General features: G+C 38.3%; 1 protein-coding gene across 4 annotated transcripts in view; it reads right to left on the reverse strand.

The window, feature by feature from the left end:
* Positions 1 to 24,219, reverse strand: part of DNM3 (dynamin 3) — a 556,874-nt gene that overhangs the window by 268,097 nt on the left and 264,558 nt on the right. For all 4 annotated transcript variants that reach the window (XM_024739835.1, XM_024739837.1, XM_024739836.1 and 1 more), the window contains one exon: positions 3,698 to 3,811. In XM_024739835.1, the coding sequence (XP_024595603.1) occupies positions 3,698 to 3,811 (114 nt within the window). The remainder of the gene's footprint in view (positions 1 to 3,697; positions 3,812 to 24,219) is intronic.

Below are 24,219 nucleotides of genomic sequence, written 5' to 3' on the forward strand. Positions count from 1 at the left end.
TATAAATTATTAAATAAATGATAAACCTATAACTAACTTAATAATATTTATGGTGTCACACTTGCTTGACTAAGAGAGATAAATTGCTATGTAACAGGATTTCCAAAGTGTGTAGATGCTGATGTGACAGATACCATGGGAACGAAGTACAAGCACTCAACTTACCAACAAACTGACTCCAAAAGTTGGGTAAGGACTCATGCTTATTTTCACAAAGGAAAATTGTAAATTTGGGGTTTTCAAGGTTGCCCACAGAAGCATCTTTAATCCATCTCCAGAAGCATAGTTAAACTATGACAGCAAGGCATGTATGAAATCTAAGCATCATTTAAAACACTGCTAATAAAGGATGGGTATTCAGGGTACAAATTCAAGGGGCCAGAGACAATTCACTACCTCTAAGCCCCACCCTCCTGACATTTCTTCTGACCTCCTTTCCCCATACCCTCCCTTCCAGCCTTGGCTCCCAGCAGACGCTAATAACTATTAGTTGAATACTGGTAAAGAGCAAGGAACAGTGCTGACCCCTCCCTTCTGCCCTGCCAGCAGGCTCAGAGGTGGTCTGTGGTGGTAGGAAGTGCTGGCAATAGAAATGGAGCAGGATGGTGAACCAGAGTGGTGGTTACCAAGGGGTGGTAAGGTGGGGATGAATGAGGATGGCTTCAGGGAGAAAAGGCTCTGCCCCACTGACACATACTTTGAAGACAGGGGTCATGAGTCAGGCATTACTATTTGGAAAATTTCCTATCTGGTTTCTTGAGCAGAGTTTTTCATGAGAAACAGTAGCTAATGACTACAGTGTAGCTGTATGTGGCCCATCAGTTTGCTTTACCCTGAACTTGAGCTCTCCTCTCCAGCCAGTACAAGCCACCATCTTCTCTTGCCTGAACCACTGATACAGTCTCCTAGCTGGTCTCCCTTCTTCTATTCTTGCCACCCCAACACCATCCACACACACATTCCATCCCACAAATCATGCCCCACCCAGCAGCCAGACTGATCCTTCTAAAACGTAAACCCAATCAGATCACATCCTATTGACAAAGGCCAATGGTTTTCAATTATCCTTGGAATAAAATCCAAATCATTGGCCTGACAAGGTACCTCTGATTCTATATTTCCTACTTCTCTCTCCTTCTCCTCCTCCATCTCAGCCGTAAGCTTCCTGCCCACTGCCACCCTGGAATGTTCTTCAACATAATCTTCTACACAGTTTGTCATTCCAGTCTCTGCTCCAGTGTTACTTCTTCGCAAACACTCAATCTAAAAGTCCCTGCCCCATCAGTTTTTAGCTCACTGACCTATTTTCTTCAGGGCACTTACTATCCGATATTGTATTGTTAGTCTACTTGTTAGCTCCACAGAGCAGCATCCTCATCTGTCGTTTTCTCTTTCTTAAAATGATCTAAACTAAGAAAACAACCCTTTTCTAAACTTTCTTCATCTAAATCAGTCCAATCTATTTTAAGGGTCATTATGACCTACCCTTCCCACCCAACACACACACACAGCCCACCACCTTCCACACACATACCTTTAATAAAATGTTCTCTGGCACTTGGTTAATATTATAACTGCACACATGTATTTTCTATCTATGGTAACCAAGTGCTCATAAGGGAGCTTCAGCAGTAGAGATTTTGTAAAACTTTATTCTGAATTTATAGCGGACAGAAGGGGCTGACTGGTGACCATGAGCTCACCAAGCTCTCGAAGCCTCTTCCTTCCCTACAGGGAGCATCACGTGCCTTCCAACAGGCTTGTTTCAGAAACCCTAAAGCCATACTCTGACAGCAGTGGCTAATCCCAGAGTCTTCAGGGCCCCTGATACTAACACTCAGGGAGAGGTCAATGCTGGGATGCCTGGAACTCATCTTAATAAATCCTCTGTGGGATGAGGTTGACTTGGAAAACTCCAGCACCTCGGAGATTCTTGCCTCCATTTGTGGTTGAAGTCATAAGCTCTGGAGCCAGACAGCGTGTGTTCAAATTTCTGCTTTGCTACCAAGTAGCTATGAGACCTTGGCAAGTTAGTTATCCTCACCAACACCAAGTGTTCTACCATAAGGAAAACTGAGTCTTATAGAAATGACTTTTCAAAAGGTTGTGTTTTTTCTTCATTTACTCACCTGAAAAATGGGGATAATAATAGTACCTATCCTTATGGCTGTAATGTGGATTAAATGCCTTAATTAATAAATATAAAACACTAGCTATTACTAACATGATTCCTCACCAAAATCTTTTGCTTTGCCTAGAATAACTGAGAATGGCCCACAGACCAATATGTATTTAAGTGTACATACATGATCACCTACTTGTGAACACTTGTAAACAAATACTTGTAAACAAAATGCATCTAAGAGAAGATCTAGTAGGGCAACTGAACACAAAAGAAGATTATGTAATTACTGATGTTTATATCTAGAAAGGCATCTCAGAGCTCCTGAGGCTGTTGCCTTTAAACACTGGAGCTTCCACAGAATGAGAGAGAGATCTAAGCAGCCAGCACAGGAAAGAAACCAATGCTAATCCTCAGACTCACAACAACCAATTCCACGTTTGACTGAAGTAATTAAAATATGTGACAAAAATTTGAAATAAAGCTTTTGAGTAGAAATTTTCTTTGGACCTTTCTATAAGATCTGATTTCCTTTACTGCAGAAAATTTAGTGGCCATCAACTGATCATCTGATATTTATTAAACACATTATTTGCACAAAGCATTTAGGAAAAAGAAAGAACTACATAGGACATGAAGTTTTTCCTCCAACAATTTACAAAAGCACCTTGCAGTGCTTTCAGAAGATATCAAGCCAAGAGCGGAAGGACTTTTAACTCTGAAACGCGTGCCTTTTATAACCAAATACAACGGACACAATCTCACCTGTATATAGTTTTGCTATCACAGAGTATTCTTATCCAATGTTTGCATGCTGCATTATAAGCCCCCCAAATTTCTCAAGTCAGACCAGAGCTATTAAAATTTCCAAAACACTGCTTAATTTCCATCCATGCCCTCCCAAATTTACCAGTATCACTTTATAGCACTTTAATGGCTCTGTAAGACTGATTTTTTTGTGTGTGCTTTTCTATCAGACTTAAATGAGTAATAAGTCACAGGCCCAATATTATTAACATCTAACATGAACCAGAACACCATAATTATCATAATTCATGCTTTTACATAGATATCAAATTCTCAAAGAAAAAATTTGTATAAACAATTATCTAGTACTCACTTGAAGACTAGTGATTTGGACATTTTCAAAAGCCTGTCATTTGAGACAGATGTCACAGCAACAATTCCAAAATGCTTTATTAACTCTGCATCACTGCTATTAACTTTGCTCTTACGATGCTCTATTACCTTGAGTATTTTCAACACATTATTTAATGAAAATCGCTTTCACTATATCACTACCTTGCCATTATTACAAAGAAGGAAGTTTTCAACTACTGATCCCTAACTCCATTTCTTCAGGGAAATAAATGTGACTACAAATAAAAGATATTTGAGGGGACTATCGTAAAATTTAAAATCCATGAGGAAAAAACAGTGCTTCTTCAAACATCCCAAGCTAAGTCTTACTGAAAAAAAACCACCGGTGTCTTAAAATTGTATATCACAATACTATCAATTAATTTGAAAGAGAAACATTTTAATTTTAAAAATTCTGTCACTTCTGTGGCTCACCTCATCATCTTTGTACCAGGATAAGCTTTCAGCAGTAAGGACGAACCAGTATCCCTTAGAGCCTCCTTTCATGATGCCAATGTTGCTGATGGTTAGCCATCCCTTGCGAATCACCTTCAAGAGAGCACAGATCAGCAGAGATGTTTAATTTAACATGAGCCCATGGGGAATGCAGGTTTGCACTAAGTAAAAAACAAGATACAAGTTACAATAAGAATAGCATTGTTCCCTCAAAGCTCACCTTCTATTAAACTATTCATAATAATATATCTTCATGGTTCCCTGGTGGCGCAGTGGTTAAGAATCTGCCTGCCAATGCAGGGGACACGGGTTCAAGCCCTGGTCCGGGAAGATCCCACATGTCACGGAGCAGCTAAGCCCACGTACCACAACTACTAAGCCTGCACTCTAGAGCCGGAGAGCCACAACTACTGAGGCCACGTGTCACAACTACTGAAGCCCGCGCACCTAGAGCCTGTGCTCCGCAACAAGAGAAGCCACCTTAATCAGAGGCCTGCACACTGCAACGAAGAGAAGCCCCCACTCGCTGCAACTAAAAAGAAAGCCCACGCACAGCAACGAAGACCAAATGCAGCCAAAAATAAATAAATAAATTTATTTTTAAAAAAAACAAAATAATATATCTTCCAAAAGCACAGATAACCAGAGGGAAGTCTCTCCCATCAAATGAACAAAAATCAGAATCGCAGACTTGTATGGATGGTGGAAGCAGAGAGACTGAAACAGGCAGGCTAATAAATAAGGCAGACTATAGGTTTGTGCCAGGCCTATTTATGGCATTGCTGCTACAATTAAAAGATATTTAGTTGACTGGACAAACAACAATAGACTCTCCATGCCCACTGTCTCTTATCCCCTTCCAGCCCACTGGCCCATTTGTTTGCCTGGTTTGCATCTCGTTAGGATTTCTACCAGAGACTGGCCACCGAATGGTGAAAAGAAAAAACAAGCCAACCAATTAGTTCCTTGTTAACAGCTCTCAATAAGCTGAATGGGGGAGAAAGCTGAAACAATAAGCTAAAATAAATGTTTGGAGGTTTTTAATGGTCTATGTTTATCCATCTACCTCTGGTTGTTATTTGCCAAGCTAAGAAATACATAGAGTCTTCATAAAAATATTTAAACGGCATTTAAATTTTTAAACATTAACAACTTGGAAAGAAATTACCTATAAATGGCATTTAAGTGAAAATCTGTTTTTTCTCACAGCTTTTATAAAGTTAAATTCTGTTTTCCATACAGCATAGTTTACCATCTCCTCTATGCTAGATAATTTTTGTTGTCAGAGAAATGAAATGTATATGGAATTGTATGATATTGTTCTAAATGTCAAAAATCACCCTATACCTACAATGTCCATTATCCTAAACATCCTGAAATATTTTTTTTAAAAATTACTTATTGAATGACTGAGTGTCACTTCCTAAAGGAAAATGAAAATAACCTAATAATAATCAGATTTTATGTTTATATTTATATTTTATTTTTCAGCTTTCTAGTTGAAGAAAGTCAATCCTAGGGAATATTGTGAAGTAAGCCAAGGCCATTACTGATCTTCCAAGCCTCTTTCCACAATCCTAGTCTCTGTCACCCTTGATTCCCTGTTTCAGTATCTCCCAGCGTCACCCATTTTCCTTTTTAACTCTTTAACTTTTACAGACCTCCAGGTAGAAACCCATTCAGGCCCAGTTTAAGGCAGTTCTCTCCATTGTTCAAATTCAACTCCTTCTTAACCCTCTGCTTCAGAAAGAAGGAAACAATACTTCTCAAAGTATGGTTTCTACCAGATAATAAAATAAAATGGTTATAATAAATAACCATTGGGATGCTTTCTAACAGTACAGATTCTTGGGATACCTATAAGTCCAAAGGAATCAGAATATGTGCATATGAAACCCAGGAATCTACATTTTAACATGTCCCAAAGTGATTCTTATTCATACTGAAGTTTGAAAGCCGTTGCATGTATACATACAATCAAAACTTCATTCATCTTAGAGCAAATAATCTCATTTAATTTTTTAGTAAGAAGGAACTGGTTATTTCCCAATAAGATTGTTACCCACACTACCAGGGCTTACAAATAGCATATTAATTATAGTACTTAATGAAAGTGTATTTACTATTTCATTCTATCAGGCATCTTTGGACAAAGAGGAAGTCTTCCAGATACTCCACAAATTGCAATAAGAAAGTCACTATTTCACCCATTGATAGAACAGGCTGGCTTTCATCAAGGAGAGCCATGAATTTAGTTCAACAAACATTTGTTAAGAACCTATCATATGTCAAGATGAAAAAGCATGATGATGCCACACCCCTGTCCTCAAGAATTTTAGTTTTGTAGGGAATGAAGATGCATAAGGAGACAATTTCAACATAACAGTGTAGTAAGAGAGGTATCCTTAGCAAGAGAAGGAGGACTGGACACAACTTAGGTAATGTTAATAGGCTTTCCTTGGAGACATGATAGCTTGAAAGAACCTGGCAGAGAATTAGAGTTAGGTCAGGAAGTAGCTCGTTTGCCTATTTATTTGTTTTCCATGAAGAAGGACAAACAAGAACAAAATATGAAAGAGCTACTTCATGCAGAAAATGTGAGGTGGGATGAAGAAATTGAGGCTGGAGAGGCAAGCGGGGTAAAGCCAGAGTCGATCCAGTTCAACAGACCACCAATTTTAGCAATAAAATTTGGCAGTACCAAAATAAATTTCAAGTACACATGTAAATTTATTAAGTAGATATGACCAATGTATTACTAAACTGTGTACATCTATAGAAATACCCAAAGAAATTCTAAAGTATTACATGAAGATGAAGTAAATATTTTAAGTTTTTTATTTTGTGGAGGAAATGTATTTTATTTGTTACATTTATAACTTTATTATTGACTTCTCTGTGATACAAAGCGAGGGCACTGGCATCTATCTATCTATCTATCTATATATATATATATTCAATACTAATAAATTTTAACTGTTTCCTTATTTTCTAGATAAAATATGTATGTAGATGTTCTACTATATCCTCCTGCATTCCAGCGAATTTTGCATGCTCCCTGAGACAAACTAGGTTATGTAAGCTATTGCAATAAACCAAGTGAGACATGAACAAGGTGTGAAGTAAAGCCACGAGCAGAAAGCATGAAAATAAATAAACCTACTGGAGAAACACCTAGGAGACAAAATCAATAGGACTTATGACTGGATGAAAGGGAGATTAGTGAAGGTAAAGACTAGAATTGCATTGTACAGTAGCCACTAGCCACATATTGTTATTGAGCCCTAGTAACTAGTTTAAACTCTGATGTGTGGTAAGTGTAAAATGCACACTGGATTTTGAAAACTTGGTACAAAAGAAATGTAAAATATCTATTAAATGGTTGTTTTTTTTTCTTTTTTTGCGGTATGCGGGCCTCTCACTGTTGTGGCCTCTCCCGTTGCAGAGCACAGGCTCCAGATGCACAGGCTTAGCGGCCATGGCTCACAGGCCTAGCCATTCCGCGGCATGTGGGATCTTCCCGGACTGGGGCACGAACCCGTGTCCCCTGCATCAGCAGGCGGACTCTCAACCACTGCGCCACCAGGGAAGCCCTATTAAATGTTTTAAAATGATAATATTTTAGATATATTGGGTTAAATAAAATCTATTCTTAATATTCATTTCACTTGACTCATTTTATTTTTTAATGTGGTTACCAGAAAATTTTTATATTACACATGTGGCTTACATTATATTTTTATTGGACATTGTGCTGTTCTAGAATGATTCTGAAACTCATGGGGCTACCAAATCAGAAGGAATAGAGAAAGAGAACCAAGTTCTAGAAGTAGGGGAGTTGATAATGAATTCAGCCAAGGCCATGTTGAACCTGAGGTACCTGTGGGAGACACACATAGACGTGACCTGACCTCTGAAGCAAAATGGAAATGTTAGGACTGGACATGCAGACTTGCAAGTCATCAGCATATATACATAGGTGGCAGTTAAAACTGTGTGAAAAAGCAGTGGCTCACAGTGGAAATCCTGGGGAAAAGACCAACTTTTAAGAGGTGGTCAGGAATGTCAGAAAAATAAGAGCAGTGAGGTTATGGAAGCCAAAGGCAAGGGGAATTTCAAGGAATGTGCCATTGGGAGTGTCAGATTCAGCACAGAAAGGGACATATAAAGTGCAATGCAGACATCATAGTGTCTTTAGCTATGCAAGTTGAAGTGAGGTGGTGGGATAAGTCAGAGTTCACTGGGTTAAAAAGTGAATGGAAAGTGAAAAATGGAGACAATGACTAAAGAGAGCTCTTTACAGAGGAGGATGAAAGCCAGTTAAAACCAGAAGAGACACAGGGTCAAAAGAGGTGCTTTTGTCATTGCTTTTGTTGCTGCTGCTGCTGCTGTTGTTTTTTGGTTTGGGGATTTTTTTTTTTTTTTTTTTTTTTAGTATAGGCAAGAATCGAGCATATTTATTGCTTGAGGAGAACTAATAGTACAGAGTAAGAGGTTGGTGATATAGAAAAATGATACAAGGACAACGAAGATGGAAATGAATGAGATGAAGAGCACAGGGAGGGGGCTGTCTTTGAACAGGAATGTGAGCCTGGGAGGTTGGAAGAATGAGGGTAGATGTAGGTTCTCTGAATGGAAAAGGGTAGAAAGTTTAGAAAGGTTATAGTTGACCTTTCCATTTCACTGGATAAGAGAATAGATAATTATCTGCAGGAGAGTGAGGCTGAGAAGTTGGAAAGAAGGTTTGAGGATAGTGTTAAGCACTGGGACAATCAGTAATTGAATGAGACAACATAACTGGAATTAGTAAAAAAAAAAAAAAAAAAAAAAAAAAAAAAAGGTTGACAAAACACAACACTAAAAACTCCTAGAAGATAATATAGGAGAAAATCTAGAAGACCCTGGGTATTATGACACCTCTCTAGATACAATACCAAAGACACAATCTATGAAAGAAATAATTAGTAATTTGAACTCCATTAAAATTAAAAACATCTGCTCTGTAAGAGACAGTATCAAGAGAATTAGAAGACAAGCCACAGATTAACGGAAAATACTTGCAAAAGACATAATTGATAAAGGACTGTTATCCAAACATACAAAGAACTCTTAAAACTCAATAGTGAGAAAACAAACAACCCAATTAAAAAATGGGCCAAAGACTTTAACACACCTCACCAAAGATACACAGATAGCAAATAAGCATATGAAAAGATGCTCAATATCACGTCATCAGGGAAATGGAAACTAAAACTACGAGATACCACTACACACCTATTAGAATGGCCAAAATCTGAAACACTAACAACACCAAATGCTGGTGAGGATGTAGAACAGCAGGGACTTATATACATTGCTGGTGGGAATGCAAAATAGCACAAACACTTTGGTGCTTCCTTACAAAACTAAATGTACACTTCCCATGTGATCCTTGGTATTCACAATCACAATCCTTGGTATTCACCTAAAGAAGCTGAAAACTTAGGTACATATATGCATGTTTATAACAGCTTCATTCATAATTTCCAAAACTTGGTAGCAACTGAGATGTCCTTCAGTAGACGAATGGATAAGTAAACCATGGTTCATCCAGATAATGGAATATTATTCAGCACTAAAAAGAAATTAGCTATCAAGCCATAAAAAGACATGGTGGAATCTTAAATGCATATTACTAAGTGAAAGAAGCCAATCTGAAAAGCCTACATTCTGTGTGATTCCAATGATATGACATTCTGGAAAAGGCAAAACTATGGAGACTTTAGATCAGCAGTTGTCAAGGGTGGGGTAGGGAAAGGGAGAGATAAGTAGGCAGAGCATATAGGATTTTTAGGGTACTGAAAATACTCTGATATTATATGGATACATTATACTTTTTTCCAACCTAAAGAATGTACAATACCAAGAGTGAACCCTAAGGTAAACTATGGACTTTGGTGATTATGATGTGTCAATGTAGGTTCATCTTTGGTTTTAAAAAAAATGTACCACTCTGGTGAGTGATGTTGATAACAGGGGAGGTTATGCACGTGTCGGGGCAGGGGGAAGATGAAGAATCTCTGTACCTGCCTCTCAATTTTGTCATAAACCTAAAACTGCTCTAAAAACATAAGGTCTTAAAAATAATGGCTGGAAGCTAAGAATGAAGTCCATAACTTGCAGGGACACAATCAACATAGTTGCATTATTGCCTCTAGCAACATTCTGCACACTCGACATAGAAAAAGAGAAGGTAAGTGGGAACTGATCCAGGGCTCTGGACCCAAGTGACCTAAGTACCTGGGTGTAAAGATGTTGAAGGTTTGGGGCAAAAGAGTAATTTGGGTGATCATCCATTTAATCTAGGCCAGGCAGAGAAATGAGGCCAGGAGGGGGCTAATAGAGAGGCAGAAAATGCAAGAAAAAAAAATGTCAGCTACTATGTAGATAAAGGCAAGAATAGAGTTTGGGGAATTTAAGAGGATGTGAAGCAATAAACTGCCTGATCTTATTGGCACCACTGGATTCACCTCTCAAAGATGCAACACTATTTCTAGAAGTATTGAACGTTATAGCCAAAACAGATATTTATTAAATATCATTTAGTCCAGCGAATATAGTCAAGTAAACTATATGGAAATTATGATCTACTAAGAACAGTTAAAATGAAATTTGCAAAGAATTGACATAAAAAGTAATTAGAAGAGATTATTACATTCTATGACATTAGTCATTTTAATTGCAATAGGCTTTCTCACTTAGAGAGAAAAAGAGGATTACAGCTGCCGTGCTGTGAGTACACATGGCCTAGATCCCTTCATAGGAATCCATGGAAGTGTGTTCAGCACTGAAAGCTGTCAGCAAAAAAGTTTAAAAAAGTTTCATAAAAAAGTTTAAGAAGCTCTGGTCCAATCCCAACCCCTCCTGGGGGGAAAAAAAGAAGCATATTTGCCAAAAATGGACTTTTTTCCCCAATGACAAACAGCTCAAAATAAGAATTAAGAAAAAGTAATTCCTAATGTACTTTTTCACAGAAGAATTGAGGGAGAGAGAAATCACAAAATCAAGGAGAAACAGTGGAACAAAATAAGAAAAGGCAAGCACTAAGGAAAAATGATCAGAACACAAGAGATAACAAAACTAAAGGGGGGACTTCCCTGGTGGTTCAGTGGCTAAGACTCTGCACTCCCAATGCAGGGGGCCAGAGTTTGATCCCTGGTCAGGGAACTAGATCCCACATGCCGCAACTAAAGACCCCACATGCCACAACAAATATCCCACACGTGGCAACGAAGATCCTGCGTGACACAACTAAGAACCAGCACGGCCAAATAAATAAATAAATGAATATTTTAAAAACAAAAAAGAAAGAATACTAAGGGGAAATTAATATAATGAAACAAAGGAAAGTAGGGAGAAAGAGAAGGCAAAGACTAAATAATATAATTTGAAAAGAATGTTAAGCCAAATGTGATTGATTATAGTCTCTTCATAGAGAAAGATATGTTAATTTTATATTCAAATCTAAAATTCCCAAAATAAATCCATCAACATTTGGTACAATAGCCATTTACAGCCTCTTAGTGTTTGAATGTCAAATTCTGTCTTGAGTGTCCAAGTGAACAAGAGCATAATTATATGACTGGAAGGGACCTTGAGAGCTGAAAGGCCATGTCTTACTTGTAAGGCTTGAGGCAAACCAGTTTTTAATATGTATTGCTGTAAATATCACCCAAGCTTCTTTTGCCAGATATAGATACTTTGAAAGTGGAATAAGGAGAGTGGAGTAGCTCAGCCTCTCCTCTTAAAGGCAAGCCTATTCTAGAGAGTATATGTTCTAGTTAGGTCCTCCACACTATGAAAAGTCAGGCCTTCTCAGGCTTGGCAAAACCTGTATGTTAGGGACAAATTCAGACTTCAACATCTGGCCAGCACACTGGATCATAAAATTAATACACAGACAAGGAATAAAATTATGGGAAGAAAACAGTACATGTGGAAAAGTTCTAATGTGGCCAAAGCTCTGGGCCTTGAACTTTGTGAGCAGGGCATTTTGACCTTGGCCTTATTTATGGTAGACCATACAAGTTTTTCTCAGGTTTGCAGCTGGCTTTTAACTGTTGCAGCCTGTGTGTGGAATTTGTAACCACAGACTATTTGATATTTTGATCTTGGTAGATTACAAAAGGCTTTAACCATAGGTGAGTAGCTGCTTCTATAAAGGTAAAGTTCACACACCGCAGGGCTGACGTTGGTGGATCTGCAGAGCTGCATAGGCTCAGCAAGGGCACAGGCCAGGCAGGTCACTCAGCTGGTTGGGAGGGACCTACCTTTGCGAGCACAGGCATCCACAGGAAATAGGCTGCTTATCCTTGAATTTGGCTGGCAGAGATTTTCCTAAACAGGTGTGCCTGGGGCAAGGGTTCAACTATAGGGAGAAAAGTCTTTCTAAATACAGGCCTGATAGGCCTCAGGAGGGAGAATTAGATTTACTATGTTTAAACTGTAAGGCAACTGAAGTCCATATGTATATCACAGAGCACTCTTGAGGTTCTAGGTTTATTTCATTAGGTGGGAAGTAGGAAGGGTTAGATTAGCTGCCCTTAGTCCCATACTTTACCCTGGATCAGGGCAAGAAGTGAACTGTGGAGAGCTATACTTAACTTGTGTTGCTTACTGACAGACTCAAGAGTCAATCCCACCTGCCACCCCAGCACGTTTTCCAACTCTCTCTGGATTATATAAGCAGGAGAAAGTTTCCTTAGGAGGCCCAGGCTTCTAGATGAAGAAATGATGTAACAAGAGACAGAAAGAGAAACACAAAAGCAAAAGGGAAGTAAAAATTACAAGGTTTTGAATATGCTGCACAGGAGAGGAAGGTAACTCAGACAAGACCTGGTGACTGGGGCTGCCATGGCTGCAAAGTGCTAAACTTTGCAACAGCAATGTTTCAAGTGTTTTTCTCCAACACTGGATGGATGGATGGCTTTCCCCCTTTATGGTAAGTGCGTAGTGGCAAAATTAACCTCTTAGGGAGAGATTTCCCCCAATAAATTTATAGGTTCACAAACTAGAAAAAACTGCTTGACAGCCAGGTAGGGCTAAAACCAGGCTCTGTCTGCCCTCTCTCATTCATACCTCTGAATGTTTGCTATAGTAGGTGGCTATATCTAGGAAAAGGGTCTGGGAACATAGTGTAGCCTAAAGACTAGGGAGTCTATTTGTCTTATTAAATTTGGTTGCTGTGGAGCTGGTGCTGGGATTATCTTTTGTGTCCCACTCTTTGCTTTATTCATGAAGTAAGGAACACAAGAGATTATTTCAACTTCCAAAGCCCAGAAGGAACAACCCATTCTTATGGAGGCCAGCTCAAAGTATATAGCTGCTAAAAGAACCCCAACTCCACCTGGACAAGAGAACCACTTTGGCTGAAACCCAGAAAGTAAGAATTGGGGGAGGACTTTAATTTGATGTTCCACAAGTATCTTAGACATTGCAAATTCCTTTGGAAATGTAATCTTTGGACTTTAATTTCTGAGAATTCCATAGTATGAGGGGGTTCATAGTCACATTGAGGACACATCTATTTTCTTGACATTTTATTACTGGGTGTAATGTATTAGACTATATTAATGATGTCATGTGATCATTGCAGAATCTCTGATAGGCTAGCGGAACAAAATGGCTGCATGTAATTTGAAACAGGAAATAAAATAGGGAGGAAACATGACTGGGGAACAAACCAGCCTTGGAGTGAATTTTATCGATGCACTATTCGGACCCATCTAAGAGCCCTCTATCCACTAGTGGTCCTAGCAGGATGCCCAAAGGAGCCATGATTAGCTTTGGAGGACAGGCTTCTAGACGGTAGGAGCAGGACTGATGGACATCTCTTCCCCCAAAGCGGTCTAGCTGCACCTCTAGTTAACCACTAATTTAATGATTAAACTCAATGAAATAAAAAGTGGAGGAAGGCTGAGGAATACTGTCAGGGGGTGGGGGCTGAAGAGGCCCTCCTGTTGCTTCCTCACTCATTCCACTCGTGGAACAGGAAAGTGACTTCTCAGACCAGTAAATCTAGAAGGATAAATAGAGAAGTGTAGTCCAGGGCCATTCCCTCCCCCATCCTCTCCCCTATTCAACTTGGGAGCTAGCCTGCCCACAGACAGCACACACTCTGAGGAAGAAAGGGGCTCATGCCTGCAGTTTTAAAAGATAAGTTTAATTCAGGAAAGTGTTCAAAGGTTTTTCTCCCCTAAGACACTTGATAAGTCAGCCAACCAATATGCACTGAATGCCTATGATGGACCAGGCACTGTGCTAGGTGCTCTGCCCATTTTATCACAAATGAGAGCAACCATAACTATGCACAGTGGGCTGACATAATGTGAAAAATAGATTTTCATATCCATTGAACTTATGATTGGGTAAAGAAGCTATGAAAACAAACAAATAAGGTAAAGCATATCTAAGGAGATTTAAAGAGTAATCAAATTAAGATACAAAATAATCAAATATTTGATGAAATATTGTTTGTTTTGTTCTTAAGACTCTATAAAATACTACTACAAATGAATTGGCTAAATGACATTTTTATGTTTGGATGTTCCTTTCATGGGTTTAACTTTCTAGGAAATCAGAGCACAGAGTTTTGTAAGTATCTGAAATAGGCAAAGAATACAGTTTGACTCCATTTCTAGGAATTCAAGAAAAATAACAATAGCTAGCATTTACTAACACTACTCTGTACCAGGAGTTGTGCTAAGAGCTCCATGTGCATTATTTCTTTTAATCCACATAGTAATCCTTTGAGGGGGGATTTCCCTATGTGACAGGTAAAGGAACTACAGTCAGGCTCCTATTGCACTGCTAACAGGCTTTCTTACATTTTGCTCTGCTGTGCAGAGCACACTCAGAGGATTCAGCACCTTAGCAGCTGAATAAAATAGAGTCTCTCTGGTGGTCCGACTTCAGAGCCCTAGCCCTTAATTCACAACACATACAAGGATGTTGGCGGCCGTACTGTTTTTAACAGCAAGCAATTGGAAACAACCTATGTGCCAAACTGGAAACTGGTTAACAGATTATGATATACTTATCTGATGTTAAATTAAGCTGAGGACAAACACCTATGCTATGATGTGAGATAACATTTTTGCAAGGGAGTGCTAACACTGGGCAGGACTCTGGAGTCAGACCATCTGGGACAGCCTCCTAGTTCCAACACTTGCTAGCTGGATGGATGACACTGGGTAAGTCTCTTTGCCTCAATTTCCTCATACATAACATGGATAATAACACCTGTAATAGCTGTTGTGAAAAATATGAGTTAATATATGTAAAGGACTTAGATCAGTATGTATTAGTATTATTAAATATGGTATTATTTTGGTTATATGTGTTAAGATAAGGATAGAAAAAAGACTGTAATATATACCAAAATGTCAACTGTGATTGAAAATTAGTGGCAAGATATAAAGTTATATTTATTTCCTCCTTCAATTTTCCTATATTTTCCTACAATTTTCATGGTATTAAAAATGCAAATTGCCATCACATTATTGCTTGCTTTGAACAGGCGATTTCTTAAGATTCCCTTTAATGTGTAATGAACACAGCATGTTGGAAAACTGAGGCAGATTGCCAATACTCGGGTAGTGAAATAACTCCACAGCACAACAGAAAAAGAAATAGTTATGGAATATAACGTGGGAAATGATCATGATGAAAGGAGCTTGACTATTTTAAATAAGGAGCTGATTTGATTGACTGAAAATATATTAACAGTGTGCAACAAAAACTGACTGAAAATAAGAAACTGATGCTTAATATTCATATCAAATCCCTTTTTTATTTGAAGATACAGCTCCCCAAAAGATAATAACTTTTTGGTTTGTCTGTAAAAATCAACCTTTACCTTAAAACACTGGTATAAGTTTAAATCCTAACCACATAAATAAAATTTTATAGGTTAAGTAGAATTCTAAGTTATTTTTTTCGTAAAATAACCTCACCAGGTAACACAAGGAGCCTCCTTACCACTTTATTTTGGACCACCCCAATCTACAAGGACTACCTCTATGGTGCCTCCATCAGCTTCCATGCATTCTGTCCCATAAAAGCACCTGAAACCCTTTCCATCGAGTCTCTTCCAGAACATTAGCCCATGCTCACATAATGAGTACGTTTTTCATGCCTCTATGGCTCACTAAGCTATTATATTATCTTGATTCTCAAAATTACTCCTGAGGAATTTCTTCCCCTCTCCTTGTTTCCCAATATTCTCCCAACTGCCTGTTTATGCATTATTTCTGCCACATGCACAGCTATTTCTGAAGAATTCACTAAGAATGAGCTGTTCATTCTCAGAATTTACTCACCTAAACCTCTACAAGATCCAGGCCATTAACCATGATGAAAATCAGGGCTCTACTTTTTTCACTTTTTTCCTGTGTATCTTTTCCATGTGCAGAGCTTCCTTTGAAGTTAATGGGAACCCTCCATGTGGAAGAGATTCCAAATGATACAAAACAGAATGAGAACTAAGCTTGTCATCTATTTCTCACATTCAAGGACAAAAATACACACACATACAAAGGAAAAGATACCACACAATTAGCAAGCTCTGAGTAGAATCTGGATATTTTACTAAAAGTAATCCAGAGAGCTTCTTTAAGAGAGAAAGGAGAAGCACGTTAGTCATTATTTATTATAAAATTAGTGAGTACCTGATATATGTCAGGCAGCACACTAAAACTACAAGGATAAACAAAAACCAAAACAAAAAGCGGCCCAGTCCCTGAACTTCATGGAGCCTACGGACAAATGGCGGAATAGACACTAAGCAAAGATGCACACAGATAAATACAGAATTACTGCTGTGGCTGGTGCAGCTGCCAAGAAGTGGTTCAGTGCGTTAACAGAGCTCTGACCTGCATGGGGTATGTAAGGAGGCCTCCTTGAAGACTTTAGCACTTGCACTAACATGAAGGGTGTGGGCCAGGAGTAGGGATGGGATGGTCATAGCACAGAAAGCAAGAATGGGCCTTATGCAGGATAAGCCTGGAGAGGAGGTGAAGCATGCTTAGCCATGTAATTTATGGGAAGAAATTTGGTCTTTATCCTGAGAGGAATGGGAAGCCTTTGAAGTGTTTAAAGTAGGGCAGCAACATAAGATTTGCATCATGAAACATTTGCTTTTCTATCACTGGTCTGATAAAGAGGTTAGAGAGAGGAGAGAGAGACGGGAGAGAGAATGCAGGGAGATCAGATAGATCTCCTAAGTCATAGACAATAATAACTTTGACAAGAGTGGTTAAAATGGGCAGAGAGAGAAGTGGACACATTTGAGAATTGTTTAGAAAGAAAAATTTAAATGACAAATGATAAATTGGTGATAAAAGGAAAGAGAGAATGAGGTGTCAAGGACAACTCCCAAGGTTTAAGTTTCTGGAAACTAGACAGACTGTGGAGGCCAATTCTCTAAGAGAGAGTAGGAGGAATATGTTAAGGGATAAGTCATGAGTTCAGTCTGGACATGTGAAGATGTGAACATGCAAAATAAACTACTGGCTATACAGAAGTCATCATAAGATACACAGATTTGTGAATTGTTGATTATCAGTGTGATTAAAACCACACGTACGAAAAAAATGACATGAAGTGAGAGTTTGAGTGAGAAGAAAAGAGGACTAAGGACTGAACCTTGAGGAAAGCCAATATATAATGGCTGGGAGGAGAGAATGAACCTACAATGGAGAGAGAAGAGTGGCTATAAGGTGGGAGAAAAAACAGAAGTCAGTAGAAGAGAATGTTTTAATAAGGCAAAAGGATTGAAAAAGTCATATGATACCATGAGGGAAAGTACGATTCAAAGTAAAAAATTATTCACTGGTTTGGGTAACATGGGGGTTACTGAAGAGAAAATATTAAAAATATTTAACAACTAGCATGGCATTATACTAGTATGACCAATCTGAAGGGGTGTGGGGGTCAAAGTACTAGGGTAGGGTACTAAAAGTCCCCTTCTGTACCAGAACTTTGCCTTCAATGTCTGGATAAGGGGGAAGTTGTAGGGATTCTGAGAGAGGAACTTCAGCATCTCTGATGATAGGCAGGCACTTGGGGGAGCAGCCAGTTATTTTCGGGTTTTTTTTAGTTATCTTTTTCCTTTAATGGCTGGAACATTTAAAGTTTAAAGATATGCTCAAAAGGGATATCAGTTATATGTTTTTCAGAAAGTGTGTTAGATCACTCTAGTTTCAGAAAAACAGCAACAGAATTTTATCTGTTGATATATATTTTTTAAGTTTTCCTTAAGTATTCTCATCAGTTGACTTTTTTAAAATTAATTTTTATTGGGGTATGGTCACTTTACAATGTTGTGTTAGCCTCCACTGCACAACAAAATGAATCAGCCATACACATACACATGTACATACACATCCAAAAGAGAGGGGATATCCCCTCCCTTTTGGACTTCCCTCCCATTTAGGTTACCACAGTGCATTAGGTAAAGTTCCCTGAAAAGTATTCAATATTTGAAAAACCACTGTGGCTCCACAGATACAAGCTGGAGGTACAACCTTACCAAGCATTATTTCTGTGGCTTGATGGAGAGGGGAAGCAGCCAGATTGGAATGGATGGGGAACAGAGTTGAAGGTCTCCCATGCAACTCTGATTTCATGTAATGAATCAATACCTGCACAACATCTCTAGATGCAGAAAAAATTTCTTCCAAAAAAATGTTTTTAAGTAAATAATTGGCCAGGGAATTCCCTGGCGGTCCAGTGGTAGGACTCTGTGCTTCCACTGCAGAGGGCACGATTTCAATCCCTGGTCGGGGAACTAAGACCCTGCAAGCTGTGCAGTGTGGCCAAGAAAAAAGAAAAAAATTAAAAAATTTTTTTAAAAGTTAATAATTGGTCAGTGAAGAAAATATATATCAAACAGAGAACCTGTTTTTAAAAAGTTCCTGGAAATTCTGGCCCATAATGAGAAGCAAGAAGATGTGTTGTCCTTCAAGGATCCAGGTTAAAGTGTGTTGAAGAACAAAGCACTTAACACACTACCTTATACAAAACAGCCACTACAAAAATGGTAGCTAATTTTATGACATGATTATTTAAAATTCAAATATACCACAGTAATAGGTAGAAGTACAAATACATGTAGCAGTTTCTGGATAATATAACACTCTAAGGAAAAAAAGGAATTAATCTGTGATACTATTTTAATAAATAATAAAGAAGCTCCAGTAGTCCATATGGATCTCTTCCTTCTCTGAACATTTATTTTGTTCATTATCTGAATTTAGCACTTACATCATCTTGTTTTGAATTACTAGCAATTGTGTCTGCCTTGCTCCCATGATCACAATAAGATTATAGCTTAGTTGAAAGCATGGACTTTTGGGATTTGTATGTCAGTTCTGCCATTTACTAGATGTATGAACTTGGGCAAGTTACTTAGTCTAATCAAGCCTCATTTTTTGATCTGAGAATTGGAGCTAATAGTCTCAGTTTCAAGTAGATGTTGTGACTATTAAGTGAGATGAAGTCTGGCATCTGGTAAATGTTCAATAAATAGTAGATATTATCAAAGTAGAAACTGTACTTTATGCTCCTTTGAAATAGTTATACTTTCCCTAGATCACAGATTAGTAATAAATTATCAGTATAATGGCTCTAAACCAGGGGGAACACCACCACCAAGGGCTTTTTGTAAATGTGTAGCAGGCATACTGTACTGTCACAATGCCTAGGAGATATCTACCACGTAAAGATCAAAGATGATAAATGAAGAACTCACCTATGTAAAATGACAACAGCATCTGCTGGAGTCCAAATACAATTCATAATTGGGTGGTTAGCTCTAACTGTTAATCAAGTTTAAATCAGTTTCTTTATAAAATTGGAATTCATTACAATCAGAATCACACTTTAGAGTTATATGTAATTATTTTTTGAGTGATGTATTTAGGTGGAAAACTTGAATAATCACCATAAGCAAGCCTGAAATGACAACTCTGAGTAACAATTATAAATTAAGACCCAATTTTTTCCTCTGGATGACAAAAAGTAACGTTCAAAGTTAATAAGCTGCTATAATATATTCTAGATGTTCCTTTCTGAATGTTAACCTCACAATATTTTAGAGGTCATTTACATATTTGGTCATTTGCCTCCAGATTTTAAAATACATAATTCTCATTCGACAGTTTTTTGGACACCTATCATGAGTAGGCACTACGTTAGACACAGAGAACATAGCAGTGAGCATGGCAACTACTGTCTCTGATTTCACAGAGCTTACAGGCAAACAAGGAAGAACAATATTAAACAAGAAAATACACAAACATTCAATGAGAAAGGGACAGACTATTATGGGAACATACAGCAGAGGACTGAAAATACTATAGAGGATAGGGAAAGTACTCCTAAGGAAGTGATAAACTACGGAAAATGAGAAGCTGTTACTCAGGCAAAAATGAAAAAGAAGCTATTCTAAAGCACAGGAAGGAGCACATCAAAAGCCCCAGCAGGGAAAGAGTTTGGACCACTGAGGGCACTGACTGAAGGTCACTATTGCCAGAGCACAGAATTCAATAGTGCTAGCGGCAAGAGAAGGAACTGGAAGCAGGCACGGAATGAATAATGGATGTTAAAGTTTAGACTTTATCCTAATTGGAAAGAATTACTTTTGAGTGGTTGTAAGCAAGGGAGTGGCAAGTTCAGATTTTTTTGTTTGCACCAAAACAAAACAAAAGAAAATCACATCAGATGTTTTACTTGCTTGTAATTTCAGCAAAAAGTTTTAGGAGAGAGTGTTGAATTCTGGTTAAATAAGTCTTTTAATTATTTGTGGATTTTAATTACCCATATTCTTCCTGACTTCCTTAATCATGGCTAATTGAAAATTGGCTGTAACTTAAGATACTCTGTGAGGAAACTTAATAAAATGAGGTATGTAACAGATGAAATCCTGATTTCTGTTGAAAACTGAAGAACATATAAATAACAGGCATTCTAATTTCTGATGGGAAATGGAGAGGCCCTGGTAAATATCAGTCATCCAGAGCAGCTATTTTGCTTAATCCTGTAAACTAGTTGCAGATGTTGGCTCAAACACGAGGCTTTGCATCTGTAATTTTAAAATTGTCTCATATTTCTAAAACCTGACTCCGTATGCACCGGAAATCAGTGACATGAATTATGAACTTCAGGAAGAGGAGAAGTACAAAAAATGCCAGAAGTGATAGAAGATAATATTTGGAGCAGTCGTTGAGCTATGTGCACAGGATGAGTGAAGGATGACACGGTTCCTTCCTCCAGGACATGGATCCTGTAACCAGGCATTTGAAAATGAAACCCTGCAAATGGATGTACCAAACAAAAGGAAGTCATTTATAGATAGTTGAGTTCTGAAAAACAAATCCTCCTTTTCCTTTTCCCCGCCTCCACTTTACAGCAGGTCAACAGGAAGACCAGAGTTGCTGGAGAAGGAAAAGGTTTTTGAAGAGAAAAAAAAACTGAACACAAATGTACGTTAAAAATGTCTTACCTTAATTAAGATTATATTTAGTAGACTGGGGCAGGAAACAAATGACTTGCTATTAAACTCATGTTTTAGTTATGATAGTGCATTCTCATAAAAGACATTTATAAAAAGTCAATAGAGGGCTTCCCTGGTGGCGCAGTGGTTGAGGGTCCGCCTGCCGATGTAGGGGACGCGGGTTCGTGCCCCGGTCCGGGAGGATCCCACATGCCGCGGAGCGGCTGGGCCCGTGAGCCATGGCCGCTGAGCCTGCGCGTCCGGAGCCTGTGCTCCGCAACGGGAGAGGCCACAATCGTGAGAGGCCCGCATACCGCAAAAAAAAAAAAAAAAGTCAATAGAGACTTGAATTAAAACTCAGAAAAGGAGCTGGAAGTGGTAGAACTCCATATATAAAGAATTCATACTATACTGCAAACAAAGAATAATCATAGGCATTAGAAACAAATTATGATGATGACTGAATTTCCTATTCATATTTGTATTTCTAAAACTCATTTTTATTTATGCACAGTATTCCCAAATAGTGCTCCATCCAGGCAATATAAATGGCAGCACATAGCACAATCTACCCACAGGGACCATCCGTCACAGGCCAAGAGTGAAAATAACCTCACCAGGAATCAGGACAAAAACTTCAGCCAATTATTTGGTGAGGCAAGAGCACCGTACAAAGCTTCAAGGAACTTAGGTTCAATTATGAAGCCAGGACACTCATTTCCTGGAGTGGAAATACTCATCCCATAGAATTCAGCCTAATGGAATTCCCTGAGGTGGGAATGGATTGGCTGCTGAGTCAAAGAGATTTCATAGTTACTTTGGGGGCAAGACAGTTTATTCCTTAGTTTAAAGCTCTACAAGTTTACATTTTGCTCAAGAGATCATCTCTGATAAGTTTTATTTTCTGCACTTACATAATTAGGAAACATATGCTACTAGGAAAATAAACCATATTGGTCTTTCCACGATTTTTAGATAAATCTGAGACCAGCATTAACTCTCTCAATCTACTAGGACTACTGTGATTAAATCACACTCTTCTTGTACCACTCAAACTACTCCTGAGGAAAAGTTAATATGATTCTGCAGAAGCTATTAGAGACCTGTTCATTGAGCTGCCTAGAGAAAGAAGAAAAGGAGGTACTTCACAAAGGGGTGGGGAATTCAGGGCAAATAAAATTTTGAACTGACATATAAAGCTACTATCTGGGAAATCTGAGACCCTAAGATTAGAAAATATATTTAAATTTTTGAGGGAAAAAATAAGATTATTCTCAAATGGAATTATCCCATTACAAAACAAAATTTTTTAAAATTATGATAAATTATCCCAGCAATTTACACTAATGCCGGGATAAATGCTCCGACATTTAGGTACCTGACAATGAGACTCAAAATAGAGCAGTGAGTTGGGAGTGATGCTGAGAATGGAGCCCACAAGGCTGATGACCAGGTCCTCCCCTGTCTAACTGACATGGTCAATATGAGCATTCTTTTCTATAAACATACATCTCAGGACTCTCTGTCTTAAGAACGTAAAGATGTCTCTGTATTTTGAGGCTCCTGGGCTAAACATTATGACTCAGGAAAAGTTCTTTAATGTTACTGCACTGAGTATGAAATGATTCGTGCTCAAGGGACAGAAACTGCAATTTGCCTTGGTCATGGCGAATTGGGGACATACTTATGTTTGGTGGATTTGATTTCAATATGGGAAGCAATGAACAAAAATAACAAAAGAGCTCTATTGGAAATACATACAAGAATTTCTCAGCTTCGATTTACTTCTATTTTCACTGTGATGGTGAATCAGTGGCACCCTTTCAAAAGGACCTTCTGATATAGGACATGGATATCATCACTAACAAAAGATCCCATGGCACCTTTGCTGTTGGTGAGGTTTTATGATTTGTTCTCTAATAATCCCTTAATTTGCTAAATTGAAAGGACTGGGATTCTCTCAGTATAACAAATAAAGAGATTAGCATCTCTACACTGGAGTCTCAGCATCTGAACTGGTAGTGAGACCCCAGCACGGCCAACAGCTGAAAGCCCTTTTGCTGCTCTTTACATTCTACTTGGTACCTATACTGAGTTTCACCATCTTCTTAAGACTCCCATGTAACATTTAACTCCCACCTCCCTAGCTCTCAACAAACAGCCCAGCTTCCTGTCTTATCAAGTAAATTGAGACAATGAGGAATGAGGCATACAAATTCTTTTCTCCTCAGTTTCTGTGACATTTCTCTTTCACTAGGAATTTTAATAGTGTTGCAAAATCATTCATTTTTTATTTATAAATATATTCATTTATTTTTATAAAGAATAACTTTATTTCATAGGTAAAATATATTAATCTTAAACTAAATAATAGGTAAAAGAATCACCCACTAATGACCAAATTGGGCTTATACTAGGAAAGCAAGGATGGTTAGTAAATCTATCAGTATAACAAATTACATAATTTGTTCAATATGTAAGACCATGATCATCTCAACAAAACTCACTTCTCATTTCTGAGTATATCAGTTGCAGAAAAATAGAGGCATTTCTTTCTTTATCACAGTAAATATATTTTAAACCAAAAGCCAACATCAAATGGTTGTAAACATTCCCATCAAGATAAAAAGAAAAGCTAAGAAAATCTACTATAATTTTATAATGTTCTGAAAGGAATAATATATGGAAATAGAAATAAAAGATACAACTCCATAAATGAGATTAAAATTAAATTAAAAACTACTAGATAGGGCTTCCCTGGTGGCACAGTGGTTGAGAGTCTGCCTGCCGATGCAGGGGACACGGGTTCGTGCCCCAGTCTGGGAAGATCCCACATGCCGCGGAGTGGCTAGGCCCGTGAGCCATGGCTGCTGAGCCTGAACGTCCGGAGCCTGTGCTCCACAATGGGAGAGGCCACAACAGTGAGAGGCCTGCATACCACAAAAAAAACCCCAAAAACCAAAAAACA

The sequence above is a fragment of the Neophocaena asiaeorientalis genome, unplaced genomic scaffold (genome assembly GCF_003031525.2).
Source record: "Neophocaena asiaeorientalis asiaeorientalis breed wild unplaced genomic scaffold, Neophocaena_asiaeorientalis_V1.1 scaffold589, whole genome shotgun sequence".
NCBI classification, from domain to species: Eukaryota; Metazoa; Chordata; class Mammalia; order Artiodactyla; family Phocoenidae; genus Neophocaena; species Neophocaena asiaeorientalis.